The sequence below is a fragment of the Saimiri boliviensis genome, chromosome 7 (genome assembly GCF_048565385.1).
Source record: "Saimiri boliviensis isolate mSaiBol1 chromosome 7, mSaiBol1.pri, whole genome shotgun sequence".
NCBI lineage: Eukaryota > Metazoa > Chordata > Mammalia > Primates > Cebidae > Saimiri > Saimiri boliviensis.
In genome coordinates this window covers 21,435,442-21,455,196 of record NC_133455.1, presented here as the reverse complement: position 1 = coordinate 21,455,196, position 19,755 = coordinate 21,435,442, and the positions used below count along the sequence as shown (strand labels likewise).

The 19,755-nt window shown below is 48.7% G+C and overlaps 1 protein-coding gene across 1 annotated transcript in view; it reads left to right on the top strand.

Annotated features, from left to right (window-relative positions):
- ALDH2 (aldehyde dehydrogenase 2 family member) overlaps positions 1-19,755 on the top strand; it is a 39,896-nt gene that overhangs the window by 5,136 nt on the left and 15,005 nt on the right. Inside the window, exons 2-6 of the mRNA XM_003932242.4 lie at positions 10,811-10,915; positions 12,269-12,409; positions 14,378-14,457; positions 18,547-18,658; positions 19,145-19,273. Coding sequence (XP_003932291.1) covers positions 10,811-10,915; positions 12,269-12,409; positions 14,378-14,457; positions 18,547-18,658; positions 19,145-19,273 — 567 coding nt within the window. The remainder of the gene's footprint in view (positions 1-10,810; positions 10,916-12,268; positions 12,410-14,377; positions 14,458-18,546; positions 18,659-19,144; positions 19,274-19,755) is intronic.

Sequence of the window (19,755 nt, the reverse complement as noted above, 5' to 3'; positions counted from 1 at the left end):
GATCTTGGCTTACTGCAACCTCCACTTCCTGGGTTCAAGCAATTCTCTGGCCTCAGCCTCCTGAGTAGCTGGGACTACAGGTGCGTGCCACCACGCCTGGCTAATATTTTGTAATTTTAGCAGAGACGGGGTTTCACTCTGTTAGCCAGGATGGTCTCAATCTCCTGACCTCGTGATCCGCCTGCCTTGGTCTCCCAAAGTGCTGGGATTACAGGCGTGAGCCACCTTGCCCGGCCTGATTGACATTTCTCAATAAAACATATGTAAGAATGTGCTGGAAGGAAAATTATCCTTGGTGTGAGGGTAGTTGCTGCCTGGGCAGGTAGGACAGGATAGGGGATGGGCAGGACGGGATAAGGGTAGTGATGAATGGGGATTCTAGCTTCATTTAGATGTTTGATTTCTTTGAAAATTGGCCAGGCACAGTGGCTCACTTCTGTAATCTCAGCACATTGGGAGGCTGAGCGGGTCAGATTGCTTCGGCACAGAAATTTGAGACCAGCCTGGCCAACATGGTGAAACCCTGTCTCTGCTAAAAATACAAAAATTAGCTAGGTGTAGTGGCCCACACTTGTAATCCCAGCTACTCGAGAGGCTGAGGCATGAGAATCACTTGAACCCCAGAGGCAGAAGTTGCAGTGAGCCAAGATTGCACCACTGCACTCCAGCCTGGGCAACAGAGTAAGACAGTCTCAAAAATAAAAAACAAAAAACTTAATACCCTATGAACAGATATTAAAAGAAAAAGGAAAGAAAATAATGGTTCCCTGATGTGCCACCCCTGTAGATAATCACTGTTAACAGTATATCTGGAGCAGGAATTTGCTTTTTCTTACAGAATGAGCCAAAACCTATGTTTTTGGAGTGACTATGCTGACTGAATCTCCCTATTGAATGTACAGATTGATGGCTTCTTTAGGAATTGTCTTTGTTTTTTTTTTTTTTGTTTTTTCGAGACAGGGCCTTGCTCTGTTGCCCAGGCTGGAGTGCAGTGGCATGATCAAAGCTCACTGCAACTTCAAACTCTTGAGCTGAAGTGATCCTCCTGCCTCAGTCAGCAGAGGTGCTGGGATTGCAGGCACGGTCCACCACAGTCACCTAGGAGTTTTAGGAGCCTCTATAGAAATAGATTTAGGCAGCCCAGAGAGTCTGGGGGTTTCACTGGGCCCCACCTTGGTTACTTCTTCTTCTAATAACATGTTTTTAATCAGAGAACACAAATGGCCATTCAGTACTTCCTGCCCACCCAGAATCTGTAGGACATACTTGAGTTTCAGATGACGGGGCTATAATAATGTCTGTGTTCCTGAGGTCAGGTTGAGTTGAGAATGTACATGTTGTGGACAAGTGTATGTCTCCCCTGCTCCAGTAATCATGATTATCCATCACCTGTTATCTCTCAGGCCCTCTGCTGAGGACTTGTACCTGCATTTCACCCTTCACCCTACTCACAACTCTATAAGCCAGCTATTATTGCCGTCCCATCTTGCCAGTGAGGAAACTGAGGCTCAGGGAGGTCAATTTCAGATTAAGTATAACTAAGGGCATGTCTCTGAAAGCCGGGCAGGGTTAAATTTGAAGCCCTCTTTCAGACTTACAACTTAATGTGAACTTGACCTCCCTGACTAATGATCAGATAATAAGAATGTATTCATAAACATTTAAGGGACAATCATGTTTGTATTGTTCACTTTTGCATTCCTGCATCTAGCACCTTGGCAGAGGATCACAGTTGGGTAAATATTTATTGAATAATGAATGGTTGCCATTTATGAAACCATGTTTTTTTTTTTTGAGACAGAGTTTCGCTTGTTACCCAGGCTGGAGTGCAATGGTGCGATCTCGGCTCCCCGTAACCTCCACCTCCTGGGTTCAAGCAATTCTCCTGCCTCAGCCTCCCGAGTAGCTAGGACTACAGGCATGTGCCACCATGCCCAGCTAATTTTTGTATTTTTAGTAGAGACAGGGTTTCACCATGTTGACCAGGATGGTCTCGATTTCTTGACCTCGTCATCCACCCGCCTCAGACTCCCAAAGTGCTGGGATTATAGGCGTGAGCCACCGTGCCTGGCCTATGAAACCATGTTTACAGTTTTGTGCTCCAGAAGTGAGAAAAGGGGTTGCTTAATGGGAACCCAGTATTTCTATTCAAAAGGGCCTTATTGCAAATACTTTGAGAGTTTTTATTAGTGGGAATGTGGGGACGCGCATGGGGTGGTGAAATTAGCCCAGGGGAAGTCCTTCACAGCAAGACAGAGGTTGCCAAACCATAAGGAGAACAACAAATTGAAACTGCACCTGCCTGGCAAACAGTCCAGAGTAGAATCAAACCTCCCATCTTGGAAGTGGTAAGGAAAGGCCCTGGGGTGGAAGAGTGGGGAGGAGGGTTGGCAGCCGTCTTCCTGGGTTAGTCTCGGGTGGGGAGTGTCCCCAGCAAGCCTGGGAAGACGGCTGCCCTTCGTCTTAATCCCCAGCTAACACAGGGTTCTGGATGTTGTGTGGGGAAGAGGGAATGTGTGTGGCATTCCATGTTTGTCTTGAACATTACTCCCTGGGATCTTGCAATACAAGCAATGGCATCTGCTTTCCACCGGACTTAATTACCTAACTGCAGATTAGTAAGTGAGAGAGCACCTGCTGTAGGGATCATCCTGGGCTGCAAAACCATGACATTAGCTCACCGTATTTGGGCAAATACAGTGTTTCAGGGACGGCGATTTCCTAGGAAACATGCGCAGTTCTTTCATGCATCAAAGCTTGAAGTGAAATCTTGCAAGAATGTGTTCTGCCTTCTTAAATCAGAGCTACTGAACACAATTTAGCCTCTCATTGGAGACCCTGGGCAGATGATAACTGCCCATTGTCATGGGGTCTGGGGGTGATTGCCAGAATTTCTTTCCTTCCTGGCCTTGGTCTGGCCTCCACCCCCAACGTCCAGCTGTCCTGCTCTGGGCACTGATCCTGCTCCAGCTTCTGAGCAGCTCGGCCACCACCATTACCACTAAGTCTCTGCCTGGCATGGAGAACAAAATATCCAAGGTGAAGAGGGATCCTGTTACCCTTTAACTCAGTAGTTCTCATTTCTGCACAGTAATCTGCCCCATGTTTGCAAAAACGCATGTAAAAGAATGCCGCAGCTGTTGCTGGAATGGCAATCACTTGTCTTAAAAGTGCATTTGTAGGAAATGGTTAAATAAACCATGGCCTGATCGCCTCTGGAATAATGTCCAAGAGAAACTGTAACTGAGAAAAGCAAGTTAGTAAATAGCAAGTCTGTTACCCACTCTTAGAAACGACATGACATGGCCGTGTCAGTCCCGGTCCCCCTGGTCTCCTGGGCCCTCCCAGCACCAAGTGCAGATACTGGCACACAATTGGTAGAATCCTGCTCTCACCTCACCCACACTCTGCAGCCACATCAGCTCATTCACTTCCTCCTTTCCCCAGGCTCTTCCTAGCAGTCCCCCTTCCTGTCCCTGCTTAATGGCGCCATCTGACCCCTCAGCTGGCCAGTCCTCTTTCCACTTCTTACTTGGTTTTGCTTGTTAACCACGCCCTCTCCTCACCAGAACTTCAGCTCCCAGGAGCCAGGACTTGGCTGTTGGACTCAGTGCTGGACTGGCCAGGGCAGTCAGTGAAAGCTTATGGAATGCGTGGGTGAATGAATCCAACTTTTACAAAACAAAGTGAGGCGTGTTTATTAAAATATGTAGGAATTTGAATATTTTGATGGAAAATCTTTTTTTTTTTTTGAGACAGAGTCTCACTCTGTCACCCAGGCTGGAGTGCAGTGGCGTGATCTCAGCTCACTGCAACCTTCGCCTCCTGGGTTCAAGCAATTCTCTGCCTCAGCCTCTAAAGTAGCTGGGATTACAGGCATATGCCACCACACCTGGCTAACTTTTGTATTTTTAGTAGAGACAGGGTTTCACCATCTTGGCCAGGCTGGTCTTGAACTCCTGACCTCATGATCTACCTGCCCCTGCCTCCCAAAGTTCTAGGATTACAGGCATGAGCCACCACGCCCAACCTTGATGGAAAATCTTTATGTGTTTTGCCAACAGTCTAGATTGAAAGTTCAACTCTAAACATCACTCTGCTTCTATAAAGAGGAAGTGGGAGCCAAGACAGCTCTCCACAAGAGTGCCCCGGTTAAGTGTGTTATATAGATTGATCTTTGGGTTTCGGGCCAGGAGGTTATAAAGCATTTGGCCCAGAGTCTGCCCTGGTGTTCAGGAGAACTGCTCCTCACTTGAAGCAGAACTTGGGCAGAGACTCAGTGTGAGAACAGTTCCTACCCAGCCCCAAACTGGGGAGGGAAACAACTGAGTCTGGCTCTAGGAGAAGGGAAATGGGAAATCTAAACTGAAGGAAGTTTCTAGAGACCTACTCGGCAGACCCAGGTTTATCTTGTCAGTGTAGAAGGGAGGATGGGCTGTTGAAAATGCAGCCTGAGTCAGGAGTGAAGGGTAACTGAGAACATTCTGGGCTTTGAAAGGCAAACATGCCAGGGAGTTGTCTTTCCAGGATCCTAATCCAAATCAGAGGGGCCAGCCCATCAAGGAAGGGGTGGGGCTGGTGGGGCTTTAGCCAGACTGGCCCACCTCTCCCCTTCCTATTTCCTGATCTTTACAAAACAAAGTTTAAAATCTAAGACAGTTTAGTGCAGGGAACAACACAAAGAGTACAGACCTGGCCCTCACTCCTAAGAATCTTTTTTTTTTTTTTTTTGAGACGGAGTTTTGCTCTTGTTACCCAGGCTGGAGTGCAATGGCGCGATCTCGGCTCACCGCAACCTCCGCCTCCTGGGTTCAGGCAATTCTCCTGCCTCAGCCTCCTGAGTAGCTGGGATTACAGGCACGTGCCACCATGCCCAGCTAATTTTTTGTATTTTTGTATTTTCACCAGGTTGACCAGGATGGTCTCGATCTCTCGACCTCGTGATCCACCCGCCTCAGCCTCCCAAAGTGCTGGGATTACAGGCTTGAGCCACCGCGTCCAGCGCTACTCCTAAGAATCTTTAAGCTATGAGGGCTGCAGGATCTAGAACCCTGCAGGATGCCCTGCGGGCGAGGTCCTAGCTTAGGAAGTGTGCACCCATTCTTGCATTTGATCTTCACATCAGCCCCCCAGAAGTATTCAATGAGGCATCTGGGAGATGAAGGGATTTGCCCAGGGTCACATCTGTGAGGGATGGAGTCAGAATTCAAACCCAGGATGGGTGCGGTGGTTTACAGCTGTAATCCCACCACTTTCGGAGTCCAAGGCAGGGAATTTGATACCAGCCTGGCAAAATCCAAAAAACCCCATCTCTATTTAAGAAAAAAAGGCTGGGTGCGGTGGCTCACGCCTCTAATCCCAGCACTTTGGGAGGCCGAGGTGGGCGGATCTCGAGGTCAGAAGATCGAGACCATGGTGAAACCCTGTCTCTACTAAAAAAAAAAATACAAAAATTAGCTGGGCGTGGTGGCGCACACCTGTGGTCCCAGCTACTCGGGAGGCTGAGGCAGGAGAATTGCTTGAACCTGGGAGATGGAGGTTGCAGTGAGCCGAGATTGTGCCACTGCCCTCCAGCCTGGTGCCTGGCAACAGAGCAAGACTGTGTCTCAAAAAAAAACCAATAATAATAATTCGGCCAGGCGTGGTGGCTCACACCTGTAATCCAAGCACTTTGGAAGCCAAGGCGGGCGGATAATCTGAGGTCGGGAGTTCAATACCAGCATGACCAACATGGTGAAACCCCATCTTAAAAAAAAAAAAAAAAATTCAAACACAGACCTGTTTGGGTTTGAGGTTGGTGCTTTTGTGTGTGTGTGTGTGTGTGTGTGTGTGTGTGTGCGCGCGCGATAGAGTCTTGTACTGTTGCCCAGCCCAGGCTGGAGTGCAATGGTGCAATCTCAGCTCACTGTGATCTCCACCTCCCGGGTTCAAACAATTCTGCCTCAGCCTCCCAAATAGCTGGGACTACAGGCATGTGCCACCACACCCAGCTAATTTTTTTGTATTTTTAGTAGAGACAGGGTTTCACCATGTTGGCCAGGATGGTCTCCATCTCCTGACCTCAGGATCCACCTGCCTCGGCCTGCCAAAGTGCTGGGGTTACAGGCATGAGCCACCCCAACTGGCCTAGGTTGGTGCTTTTTACAACATGCAGAATTAATTTTTGTTTTGTTTTGTTTTGAGATTCTGTTGCTCAGGCTGGAGTACAGTGGTTCAGTCTTGGCTCACTGCAAACTCCACCTCCCGGATTCAAGCAATTCTGCCTCAGTCTCCTGAGTAGCTGGGATTACAGGCGAGTGCCACCATGCTCAGCTAATTTTTGTATTTTTAGTAGAGACGGGGTTTCACCAAGCTGGCCAGGCCGGTCTCAAACTCCTGACCTCAAATGATCCACCTGCCTCGGCCTCCCAAAGTACTGGGATTACAGGGATGAGCCATTGTGCTTGGCTTAGAATCAAAATTTGAAATCAACCTGTGTTGGGGCAACAAGTAAACCATAAAGATGAAGATTCGGGAATCAAGAATTCCAACCTCCATGAAGGCAGACCTGGGCTATGGCTGGAGGTTGGAGTTGGAAGAACTGAGCAAAGGACACAGGCCTTAGAGTCCCAAAGACCTGGCTTCAAATCCTGGCTCTGCCTTGCTGCTGTGTGACCTAGAGCCAAGTGGCTGGATCTCTTCTGTGCCCAGCATCCTCTGCTGTGAAGTGGAGACGATGAAGTTCACTTCCTAGGTGTGCTATGATGTTTAAATGGGAACAATACAAGTATATCGAAACCCTGGTGCAGGGCTGCCGCTTGAGGGGTAGCTAGTAAATGTTGGCAGTGTCCATGACACATGGGGCTGAGTGGACTGCCTCCCTAGCTGGGGGAGGAAGGAGAAGCTGGGGGACAGTACAAGGCCAACCAAATCTACTTCCGCCCAGCCCAACCTGGTGCTTCTCTGTACCCTCCTAACCCTGCTGACCCAATGCTCCGCTGCGAGGCAGTTGCATGTGAGGTGTGAACCCTGAGCCTGTCCTGCAAGGGGAAGGAGAGGAGGACACTCACCTAATGACTGCAGGCTGCCTGCCCGCCCCCCACGCCTGTGAGCCCCCCATCTTCTAGCAGGCAGCGCTGGAAGCTCCCCTCTCCTCCACAGGCACCTGGAGAAGGAGCTGACACTCAGAGTTGGGGAGCAAACACCCAGGGCCTGCTGCCCAGGCACAGCATAGTCCAACTTGAACTTAGGTCTGAGCATCTCCTAGCTTTGCCACATCTCCAGCTCTTTATTGCCACGCCTGTCCCCACACTGGAAATGACCCAACCCTCCTGTGGGAAGAAAAAAGAGTGCCATTTCCCTAAAGAGTAATGATTAATCAACTAATATGAAACCACAGAAGTATGCCTCCAAAACCTTGGTTAATGTTTACACATGTTCTTCTCCATGGCCAAGAGCCTTTCTTGTGGGTGCACAGCTGTGGATTCCACCACAGAGATTATGCGGAACAGCCTGGGAACGTGACTCCTGTTAGGCCCTTACCTGAGCGATACCTTCCTGGGGCACTCCGTCACCACCCCACCATCGTCACAGCATTGGGCATTCGCTCCATGCTTGGCACAGAGACTTCAGACCCTCACATGGCTTTATAAAGGGGACTCTAGAGTGATTCCCACCCTACAGATGAGGAAACAAAAATCCAGGGGTGAGGGGGTAAGAGCCTTGTCCCACGTGACAAAATCAGGAGCAAAAGAGCCCATATTCATCCAGATTCTTTTTTTTTTTTTTTTTTTTTTTTTTTTTTTTTTTTTTTTTAAGAGTCTTGTTTTGTCACCAGGCTGGAGTGCAGTGATGCAATCATGGCTCACTGCAGCCTCAACCTCCCAGGCTCAAGTGGTCCTCCCACCTCAGCCTCCTGAGTAGCTGGGACTGTGGACACGCAACCACACCTAGCTAATTTTTCATTTTTTGTAGAGACAGGGTCTCACTATGTTACCCAGGTTGGTCTTGAACTCCTGAGCCCAGGCAATCCTCCTGCCTTGTCCTCCCAAAGTGTTAGGATTATAGGCATGAGCCACTGCACCCAGCCCATCCAGATTTGTGTTTTGAACCTTTTCTTCCTTTTTTTTTTTCTTTTTTGAGACAGGGTCTTGCTCTGTTGCCCAGGCTGGAGGCAGTGGTGTGATCATGGATCACTGACAGCCTCAACCTCCCAGCCGCAATCAAGCGATCCTCCCATCTCAGTCTCCTAAGTAGCTGGGAGGGACTACAGGCGTGCGCTACCACACCTGGCTAATATTTAATTTTTTGTGGAGATGGGGTCTCACTGTGTTACCTGGGTTGGTCTCAAATTCCTGAGCTCAAGCGATCCTTACACCTTGGCCTTCCAAAGTGCTGGGACTACAGGCATGAGCCATTGTGCCGAGCCGAATGTCTACTTTTGACTGGTGAGCCTGGCCACCCCTCCCCAGCCCTGATGTGAGCCTCACTCCAGGCTTTGCTTGGCAGCTCCGTGTGCTTTATGGTAAGAGACTCTGGCCCAGAGTGACCACAAATGTCTCGCTGGAGTTCTAGGCCAGGGCCAGGCCATGCAGGGATGCTGGGGCAAGAGGGACCCCCAAGGAAGGCAGGCAAAGAGGCAGATGTTTTTGCCTCATGTCACCTGTGGTCTTTGCCCCAGCATTGGTGAGGTGACCATGGACCCTGCCAGGAGACTGGTTTACCAAGCCTGAAGGGATCAGCTTGCTGGGAGATGTCTTCTCTGCCTCCCCAAGACCATCGCCCGGTGCCTGGAGAGCAGGATGGCAAACACTGCACTTTTTTTTTTTTTTTTTTTTTTGAGATGGAGTCTCGCTCTGTCACCCTGACTAGAGTTCGGTGGTGTGATCTCGGCTCACTGCAACCTCTGGCTTCTGGTTCAAGTGATTCTTCTGCCTCAGCCTCCCTGAGTAGCTGGGACTACAGGCACGCACCACCACGCCAATTTTTTTGTATTTTTAGTAGAGACGGCATTTCACCATTTGGCCAGGATGGTCTTGATCTCTTGACCTCATGATCTGTCTGCCTTGGCCTCCCAAAGTGCTGGGATTACAGGCGTGAGCCACTGCACCCAGCCAACTCTGGCACTTTAATAGGTGACTTTAGATAATAGGTAAAAACCCTTCCTCTGAGCAAATGGAGGGGCTTTCATTCCCTGTATTTGCCTCATGAGGAAGGAAGTCTTCCCCCAAACGTGGCTTGGTTGGGTGACGGCCTGGTCTGAATTACAAGCCAGAGGAACTAAGGGTGTCTTGGGACCCGCACCCTTCCCTGACCCCATTTTTTATCACTTCCTTCCTGGTTCACCAGCCACTCTGGCACCTTTGCTTTTTCTGAAATCCACCAGATGTATTCCTGCCCTGGGGCCTTTGCACTTGCTGTTCCACAGCCTGGACTGCTGGTCCTCCAGCTCTTCCTGTGGACCCCTCCTTTTCATCATTCAGGACTCAGTCAAATGTCTGCTCCTCAGGGCGGCCTGCTGCCGCCACCACCTCTACCCCTCACCTTAGTCACCTCTGGATCCTGTTCTTCCCTTCGCCCTCATCTGTACAGTCTGAGGTGATTTTCTGTATTTGATTGCCTCTTTATTTTATGGGTACCATGAGAGCATGGTCTTCGTTGACTTTTGGCTCTATCGTGTTCTCAGTCCTAGAACTATGCCTGGCCCATTGCAGGTGTTCATTAAGCATTTGCTGAGTGAATGAAATAATCTAAGGCTGGGCATGGTGGCTCACACCTGTAATCTCAGCACCTTGGGAGGCTGAGGGGGGAGGATCTCTTGAGTCCAGGAGTTCCCATCCAGCCTGGTCAACATAGAGGGACCTCATCTCTACAAGAAATAAAAAAATTAGCCAGGTGTAGTGGTATGTGTCTGTGGTCCCAGCCACTGGGAGGCTGAGGTGGAAGGATCGCTTGAGCTCAGGTGGAAGAGGCTACAGGGAGCTGTGATCACGCCACTGCACTCCAGTCTGGGTGACAGAGCAAGACCCTGTCTCAAAAAATAATAAAAATTAAAATAAATCTAATTTAGTTCTCACAACAAATTTGTGTGGGAGTGGAATAGAATGAAGGTGGTTGCAAATTCTTTGTCATTCCTCTTAGGGAGAAGGGGAGGCTCTCTCCTCAACCTGGGACTCTGGACTGGGCCTGTGACTCACTTTGACCAACAAAATTTGGTGGCAGAAATGAGGCCAGGTGACTTCTGAAGCTACATCTTAGGAAGGCTTTCAGCTTCCACCTGGGTTTCTAAGAATACTGTCTTAGGAGAAGCCAGCTGCCATTTGGAAATTCAGACAAGCTTGAGTCAGCCATCCAGTCAGGAACCCCAACCAGCCACGTGGTGTTAGGCAAGAGTGCAGGTGCCATCTTGCACATTTAGCCTCAGAGTTGGGTGACTGTGACCCCAGCTATCCCTCATACTGCAGCCATACAAGGGAACTCTGCCCAGATAAGCCCAGCCATCAGCTGGGCATAAGAAATCAATTTAAGCCACCAAGTTTTAGGGTGCTTTGTTACACAGCAATGGATAACTGAAGCAAGTAGGAACATCCTCTTCATATTTCAAGGAAACCAAGGCACTGAAAAGTCAAATGACTTACCCAAGTTCACTTGGTGGAGTGGGCATTCCAGCCTAGATTGTCTGCAAGGCCTGTGCTTTTCATTTCTAGGCTATACCACTCTGAAATTAATTCATATTTGCTTTTCCTTGTGTGTTTTTTTTTTCCCTTACAATACTGGTAGTCAGTATTAGGTTGAGAGCTGGTCCTGAGAACTTCTTTTCTTCTCACTGTAGATCTTCATAAACAATGAATGGCATGATGCCGTCAGCAGGAAAACATTCCCCACCGTCAATCCGTCCACTGGAGAGGTCATCTGTCAGGTAGCTGAAGGGGACAAGGTGAGAACTGGTGACTTACCTTGGGGCAGGGATGGATTAGTTTTCTATTTTGTATGTTTTTATCTGGTGAAAGCTTCACCATGTATGTGTATTACCTTTGCAACTAACAGATACCAATGACAAATTCCGAGTAAATTAACCAACAGAAATTTCACTGCAGACAACGGTGTTAATTCACTTAGTGTAGAACTATAGACTTGGAAGTGAATTCATCAAATATCTAGTACAGTATCTCCTTTCCAGACCTGGAAGTTGAAGGTCAGAGAAAGGAGAGGCACTGTTAGATGGAAACCTTGTTGGGTAGAATGTGGATATCCTAAGAACTAGCTCCTGTGGAGGTTTGAATTGTATAGGCTGTAGGAACCAATCAAAGCTGATAATAATATGTTTAAAATTTTTCAGTTACACTCTTTTTTTTTTTTTTGAAACGGAGTCTTGCACTGTCACCCAGGCTGTAGTGCAGTGGCGTGATCTTGGCTCACTGCAGTCTCTGCCTCCTGGGTTCTAGTAATTCTCCTGCCTCAGGCTCCCAAAAAGCTGGGACTATAGGCATCCACCACCACACCCAGCTAATTTTTTTGTGTATTTTTAGTAAAGATGGGATTTCACCATGTTGGCCAGGATGGTCTCCTGAACTCATGATCCTCCCGCCTCGGCCTCCCAGAGGGCTGGGATTACAGGTGTGAGCCACCGAGCCTGCCCTTAAATTATACTCTTTGTAAAAATATTTTGTGTTTTTGGCCAGGAGCAGTGGCTCACAGCTATAATCCCAGCACTCTGGGAGGCTGAAGAGGGAGGATTGCTTGAGCCCAGGAGTTAGAAACCAGCCCAGGCAACATAGTGAGACCCCATCTCTAAAATAAATAAATAAATGGCTGGGTGCGGTGACTCAGGCCTGTAATCTCAGCACTTTGGGAGGCTGAGGTGGGAAGATCACTTGAGCCCAGGAATTTGAGAACAGCCTGGGCAACATAGTGAGACACCATCTCTAAATAAACAAATAAATAAATTTTAAAATAAAAATACAGGGCTTCGCAGGCCCGGGCTGGAGCTGTGGGGCCTTGGTCCTGCACCTGGCCCAGCTGGGGTCCAAAAAAAAAAAAAAAGAAATTGTCCGGATTCTCATTCCCATCAGGACTTCAGGAAAGGAGGGGAGGGTCATGTTATTCATACCCTTGCTGAAATCTGGTGCTCATCAGACAGGGCTCTGCTGGGCTAGGAGCACTAGTTATGGGCAGGTTTTCTGTGCAGCGATGTGCTGACAGCCCTCTGGATGTGTTTGTATTCTGAGTCGGTTATTGCTGAGAAGGCCTGAGTTTTCCAGAAAGGCTTGAGTTTTCCTGTGTTTTCCAGGAAGATGTGGACAAGGCAGTGAAGGCTGCCCGGGCCGCCTTCCAGCTAGGCTCACCATGGCGCCGCATGGATGCATCACACAGGGGCCGACTACTGAACCGCCTGGCTGATCTGATCGAGCGGGACCGGACCTACCTGGCGGTGAGTCCTCAGCCCTTCTCCCCATCCGATCCCACATGGCAAATGGGCCTGCAGCATCCTGTGAACAGCCAGGGGCCACACTGCTAACATGGGCCTGATGGGAATGGCATAGGCTGGACACCTTTGGGGGGCACCTCTGTACTAATCAGAGGAGCCTTTCACTATCTCCTTTGTTTTGTTTTTGTTTTGTTTGTTTTGTTTTTAAGACAGAGTCTCGTTCTGTTGTCCAGCCTGGAGTGCAGTGGCATGATCTTGGCTCACTGCAACCTCCGCCTCCTGGGTTCAAGCAATTCTCCAGCCTCAGCCTCCCAAGTAGTTGGGACTACAGGCATGCACCACCACTCCTGGCTAACTTTTTTGTATTTTTAGTAGAGATGGGGTTTCATCATGTTGGTCAGGCTGGTCTTGAACTCCTGACCTCAAAATCAGCCCACCTTGGCCTCCCAAAGTGCTAGGATTACAGGCATAAGCCACCGCGACCATCCTCAGTGTCTCCTTTGATGTGGTGGATTTGGCTAAGCAAGAAGGATCTGGGGGAGGGGAGAGTAGCTGTGTCAGGGAGAGAGACCCCTGGAAATGGACACCTCTCCCTAGGCCCCTCCATGGCAGGCCTTCTCCCTGGCTGTAAGAGGAGAAGAAACCAGGAGGCAATTTCCTCCCAGCCCCAATCAATTCTGCACACAGCAATCAGAGTGAACCTTCCAGAAGGCAGATTATACCATGGCACTCCGCTCTTACGCCCTGCATGGCATGTAGTATCCTTAGGATAAAATCCTCAACATGGTCTGTAAGACCCAGCCTGCAACATGGAGAGACCTCATCTCTATAAAAAGTTAAAAAACTAGCTGGGTATGGTGGTACCTGCCTGTAGTCCTAGCTACTTGGGAGGCTGAGGCAAGAGGATTGCTTGAGCCCAGGAGTTCAAGGCTGCAGTGAACTGTGATGGAGCCACTGTATTCCAGCTTGGGTGATAGAGTGAGAACCTGTCTCAAAAAAAAAAAAAAAAAAAAAAAAAAAAAAAAAAAAAACAACCCAGCCTGTTCTGGTTTCGTTTTCTGAGTCATGCTGGTCTACGGTCCTAACATTCACACGTGCTCCTGAGCTTGTGCTCTCATGCTTGAATGCCAAGCCTCTTTGAGCATCAGGGCTTGCACCTGCCTGGGATGCTCTTTGCCCATTGCCATCCGTACCATCCCCTTTGCCCAGTTGCCCCCTATATATCCTTCAGGTTCTAGCCTAAAGGGTTCATCTCTGGCTGATATTTCTAGACAGGGTTGGGTAGCCTGACTCCCTGCACTAGCGTTCCTTTTTTTTTTTGAGATGGAGTCTCACTCTTCACCCAAGCTGGAGTGTAGTGGCACGATCTTGGCTCACTGCAACGTCTCCCTCCCGATTCAAGCAGTTCGCCTGCCTCAGCCTCCCCAGTAGCTGGGGTTACAGGTGTGTACCACCATGCCCAGCTAATTTTGTATTTTCAATAGAGTCAGGGTTTCACCATGTTGGCCAGGCTGGTCTTGAACACCTGACCTCAAGTGATCCACCTGCTTTGGTCTCCTAAAGTGTTGGGGTTGTTGGTGTGAGTCACTGTGTTCAGCCTCTAGCACTCTTAACATGTGTGACTGAGGACTTGTGTTATTATGCATGGTCTCTTTGCTCTGTAAGCTCCACTCTGGTCTCTGTCCCAGCCCCTGGATCTGGCAGAGAGCAGATGCTAAAAGAGTGTGTTTGTGAAATGACTGAGTGAGAAGTTGGTGCCTCATCCTGCCTGGCCCCCTTCCTTCTCCTCCCTGCCTTTGGAGAGACCATGGCGATAGTCTAGAAATGCCAGTGACATTTGGTGACACAAAGGGGACTCTCACCCTGGGCTTGCACCAGCCCTTCTCAGTCCCAGCCTTGCCACCCTCTGTTAGCCTTTATTTTCCTCTCATTCCTGCACCCATGTCTCTACTGACCTTGTTCTTTTCTCAGGCCTTGGAGACCCTGGACAATGGCAAGCCCTATGTCATCTCCTACCTGGTGGATTTGGACATGGTCCTCAAATGTCTCAGGTACGGGCTCTGCTTTCCTCTTCTTTGTTCTGGCTGGAAAAGGGAAGGCAATGTTCTTAGGAGGTAAAAATTAAATCACAAAAATTCAAAAGGGGCTGGCACGTTATCTCATGTCTATAATCCCAGTACTTTGGGAGGCTGAGCCAGGCAGATTACGTCAAGAGGTCAAGAGTTTACTGTTAAACAGATGCTCAGTGTTTAAAAAAAAAAGAAAAGAAAAGAAAACGAGGTCAAGAGTTTGAGACCAGCCTGGCCAACATCGTGAAACCGTCTCTACTAAAAATACAGAAATTAACCAGGCATAGTGGCTCACACCTGTGATACGGAGGTTGCAGTGAGCCAAGATCATGCCACTGCACTCCAGCCTAGGCAACAGAGCAAGACTCTGTCTCAAAACAAACAAACACAAACAAACAAAAATTACAAAAATTCAAAAGGATCACAGGAGTTGGAGACACCTACTCCATTTAGACCAGGCATCCCCAAACTTTTTACACAGGGGGCCAGTTCACTGTCCCTCAGACTGTTGGAGGGCCGCCACATACTGTGCTCCTCTCACTGACCACCAATGAAAGAGGTGCCCCTTCCTGAAGTGCAGGGGTGGGGTGGGGTGGGAGAATAAATGGCCTCAGGGGGCCGTAGTTTGGGGACGCCTGATTTAGACTCTAGCTCATGGGAAAAGCCCTCAATATCACAAATTGTGGCTTAATCATAAATGTTTTCTCTTCCTTCTTGAGTCACTTTTGGTACTTTCTGTGTTACTTGGAACGTGTCCATTTTATCAAGGTTATCTAGTTTGTTGGTGTATGATTGTTCGCAGTATTCTCTTGTAATCCTTTTTATCTCTGTAACATCTGTAGTGATGTCTCCACCATTTTTAGTTACTTGGTTTTTCTGTCTGTTTCTTAGTCTAGCTAAAGTTTTGTCCATTTTGTGAATGTCTTGTTTTGTTTTTTGAGACAGAGTCTTGCTCTGTTGCCAGGCTGGAGTGCAGTGGCACGATCCTGGCACACTGCAACCTCCACCTCCCAGGTTCAAGCGATTCTCCTGCCTCAGCTGCCCAAGTAGCTGGGACTACTACAGGCACACACCTCCTCACCCAGCTAATTTTTGTCTTTTTTAGTAGAGACGGGGTTTCACCATTTTGGCCAGGATGGTTTTGATCTCTCTTTTTTTTTTCTTTTTCTTTTTTGAAACGGAGTTTCACTCTTGTTACCCAGGCTAGAGTGCAATGGCGCAGTCTCGGCTCACCACAACCTCCGCCTCCTGGGTTCAGGCAATTCTCCTGCCTCAGCCTCCTGAGTAGCTGGGATTACAGGCACGCGCCACCATGCCCAGCTAATTTTTTTGTATTTTTAGTAGAGACGGGGTTTCACCATGTTGACCAGGATGGTCTCGATCTCTTGACCTTGTGATCCCCCCTGCCTCAGCCTCCCAGAGTGCTATTATTACAGGCATGGGCCACCACGCCCAGCCTCGTGAATGTTTTCAAAGAACCAAACTTTTGGTTTTGTTGATTTTATTGTTTGTCTATTCAAGAAGTATTCTCTTTCATCTATCTCTGTTTCAGTCTTTATTATTTACTTCCTTTTAATAGCTCTGGGTTTAGTTTAATCATAAATGTTTTATTGATTGATTGATATTTAATTTTTTTTTTTTTGAGGCAGGGTCTCACTGTGTTTCCCAGGCTAGAGTGCAATGGTACAATCATAGCTCACTGCAGCCTTGAACTCCTGGGCTCAAGCAGTCCTCCCACCTCAGTCTCCTGAGTAGCTGAGACCACAAGCGTGCACTACCATGCCTGGCTACTTTTTAAATTTTTTGTAGAGATGAGAGGTCTTGCTATGTTGCCCAGGCTAGTTTTGGACTCTTGGGCTTAAGCAGTCCTCCCACCTTGGTCTCATAAAGTGCTGGGATTACAGGCATGAGTCACCATGCTCAGCAATCACGAACATTTCAATGACCAAGAGCTTTGTTAGAGCCTTTATGTTGCAGCTACCAGAAATTCACTGAGGCCGGGCACAGTGGCTCACACTTGTAATCCCAGCAATTTGGGAGGCTGAGGCAGGTGGATCATTTGAGGTCAGGGGTCCAAGACCAGTCTGCCCAACATGGTGAAACCCCATCTCTATTAAAAATGCAAAAATTAACCAGGCAGTTGTGGCACGTACCTGTAATCCTAGCTACTCGGGAGGCGGAGGCACGAGAACTGATTGAACCAGGAAGCAGAGGTTGCATTGAACCAAGATCATGCCATTGCACTCCAGTCTGGGTGACAGAGCAAGACTCCATCTCAAAAAATAAATAAATAAATAAACTCACTGAGCCCAACTTAGACAATAGAGTCCAGGGGTCTCTAATGTAAAAGGCCATTGAGCCTCACTCACCTCCCTGCTTGCTTCATTCTCCTCAGCTACACTGGCTTTGAGGGTCAGTTTTTATGTTGAGACTTGGCAGCCTACACCACCTGGGTTTGCTTCTCCATGCCTGATTACAGCCAGGCTAAGCTGTCATCTTTTAGTTGTAATGCTGTATTCCTGGGGAAGGACCCTGAGTGGCTGGCCTTGAGCCTGGCCAGCTGTGGCCAGAGGTGGATAGATCGTTTATGTACATAATGGCTTGTCTCCCTATGACATGTAAACAGAGGTGGTGAGGAGGAAGCGATGCCAGAAGAGTAAAGGTTGGACAAGAAAACAGTCGGTATCCTTCACAACAGGGACACACATTTGGGGCAATCACGCCTCCCTGGGGACACTGGGCAATGTCCAGAGACGTTTTTGGCAGCCTTGACTGCGACGGAAGGGTGCTACTGGCATCTAGTGGGTAGAGGTCAGAGATGCCACTCAACGTCATACGGCGCCCAGGACAGTTCCACAACAAAAAATTCTCCAGCCCCAAATGTCAGCAGTGCCAAGCTGAGAAACTCTTCTACAAGGATATCCCAGAGAGAGCAGCCTGGTACATCTCAGTTGGAGACATACACCTGCCTGAATTTTGGCATTCTGCTTTTGTGCTGATGAAATAACTGTTCTGGGGCTTGCAAAACACATGTCATGTAGATTGTTTGTATAGATCTGGGGTAAGGAAGCTGCAGTGCCTGGACTTGCATAGATTGGCAACCCCTGGCTAGCTTTCTTCCAGGGTCACAAACCCGTGTTCAAACCCAGGTCACTAGCCAGATGCTAATAGCTCACGCCTGTAATCCCAGGACTTTGGGAGGTCAAGGCAAGAGGACTGCTTGAGCTCAAGAGTTCGAGAGCAGCCTGGGCAACCTAAGGAGACTCCCATCTCTATAAAAAATTTAAAAACATTAGCCAGGCATGGTGACGTGTGCCTGTAGTCTCAGCTACTGAGAAGGCTAAGGTGGGAGAATCATTTGAGCCCAGGAGGTCAAGGCTGCAGTGAGTTATGATTGTGCCACTGCACTTCAGCCTGGGCAACTGAGCAAGACCCTATTTCTTTTCTTTTTTTTTGAAATGGAGTCTCGCTCTGTCACCCAGGCTGGACTGGAGTGCAGTGGTGAGATCTCTGCTCACTGCAACCTCCGCCTCCCATATTCAAGAGATTCTTTTGCCTCCGCCTTCAGAGTAGCTGGGACTACAGGCACATACCACCATGTCTGGCTAATTTTTGCATTTTCAGTAGGAGGAGAGTTTCACCGTATTGGCTAGACTGGTCTCGAACTCCTGATCTCGTGATCTGCCCACCTCGGCCTCCCAAAGTGCTGGGATTAAAGGCGTGAGCCACCACGCCCGCCAAGACCCTGTTTCGTAAAGAAGAAAAAAAAAAGAAAAAAATTTTAATTCCTGGGCATGAGCCCCAGAGAGTGGGATTGAGTAGACTGGAAGTAGACTCCTAGGATCTGGTGTTTTTTACAAGCACCCCAGGTGATTCTGAGGTTTAGGGATTAGCTACCTAGAGTAGATTATCGTGACATTAGCAGTCATTTATCTTTCTTAGAATAAGCCAAAAGCAAGACCAGTTATCAGAACGACCCAGCTGGACCAGTTTGAGTCTTCTCTTTCTGCCAGGGTTTGCAGGGGTCGCTGACAATCACTGATTTAAGCTTGAATGTTTCTTTTTTCAAAGGTATTATGCCGGCTGGGCTGATAAGTACCACGGGAAAACTATTCCTATTGACGGAGACTTCTTCAGCTACACCCGCCATGAACCTGTGGGGGTGTGTGGGCAGATCATCCCGGTGAGTCCAGCCTCCCTGGAAGTTCTTCAGGGCACCCTGAGATTTGGCAGTCTTTGCCAGGCTCATTACAGAGGTTCTGAGGGTGGGGTCAGAAGGCAGCCTGGGTGGTGGGTAAGAAGATTGCTCTGACAAAGCCAACCCAGTTTGAGTCTGAGCCCTGCCACTTGTGAATTCTGTAACCTTGGACAAGTTACTTATCCCCCAAACATCAGTTTCCCCATCTGAAAAGTGGAAATGAACATAGTGCCTGTCTTAGGGAGGTGATAATTAGGACATAAAAGCATGAATAAATGTGAGTCTCTGTCATCCTCATGCCCCACCAGCCTCGTCCATCCATCTTAAAACCACAATGGATGGAGTTAGGGGAGGACATGCAGGGTTCAGAGAATCGGTGCTGCTTCTGCCCTCTGGGTGTGCCACCTTCTGGTACCTGGTGTAGTTAGCTGAGGAAGCTTGGATTTTGAGGGCAGCTGTTGTTTGTTGCAGTGGAATTTTCCACTCCTGATGCAAGCGTGGAAGCTGGGCCCAGCCTTGGCGACTGGAAACGTGGTTGTGATGAAGGTAGCTGAGCAGACACCCCTTACTGCCCTCTATGTGGCCAACCTGATCAAGGAGGTGCGTGACTTGTCCCGGTCTTAACCTCTAAATACTCTTGTTCTAAAGGAGTTCTAAGGAGGGTCTCAGGGGTCCCTAAACAGGAAAGGGTGTTTGTGGAGCCTTCCATCATCATGTGAACCAGAGTAGCTCCCTCTTACCTGTTTTTCACATTGGACTTCACTGCAAGATCCCCTTTGAAGAATTAAAAATATTGCTCTAGGCCATGCTTGGTGGCTCATGCCTGTAATCCCAACACTTTGGGAGGCCAAGGCAGAAGGATTGCTTGAGCCCATGAGTTTGAGACCAGCCTGGGCAACATAGCAAAACCCCATCTCGACAAAAAATTAAGAATCAGCTGGGTGTGGTGGCATGCACCTGTAGTCCCAACTACTTGGGAGTTTGAGGCAGGAGGATCACTTGACCCCAGGAATTTGAGGCTGCATTGAGCTTTGATTGCACCACCGCATTCCAGCCTGGGTGTCAGAGAGAGACTCTGTCTC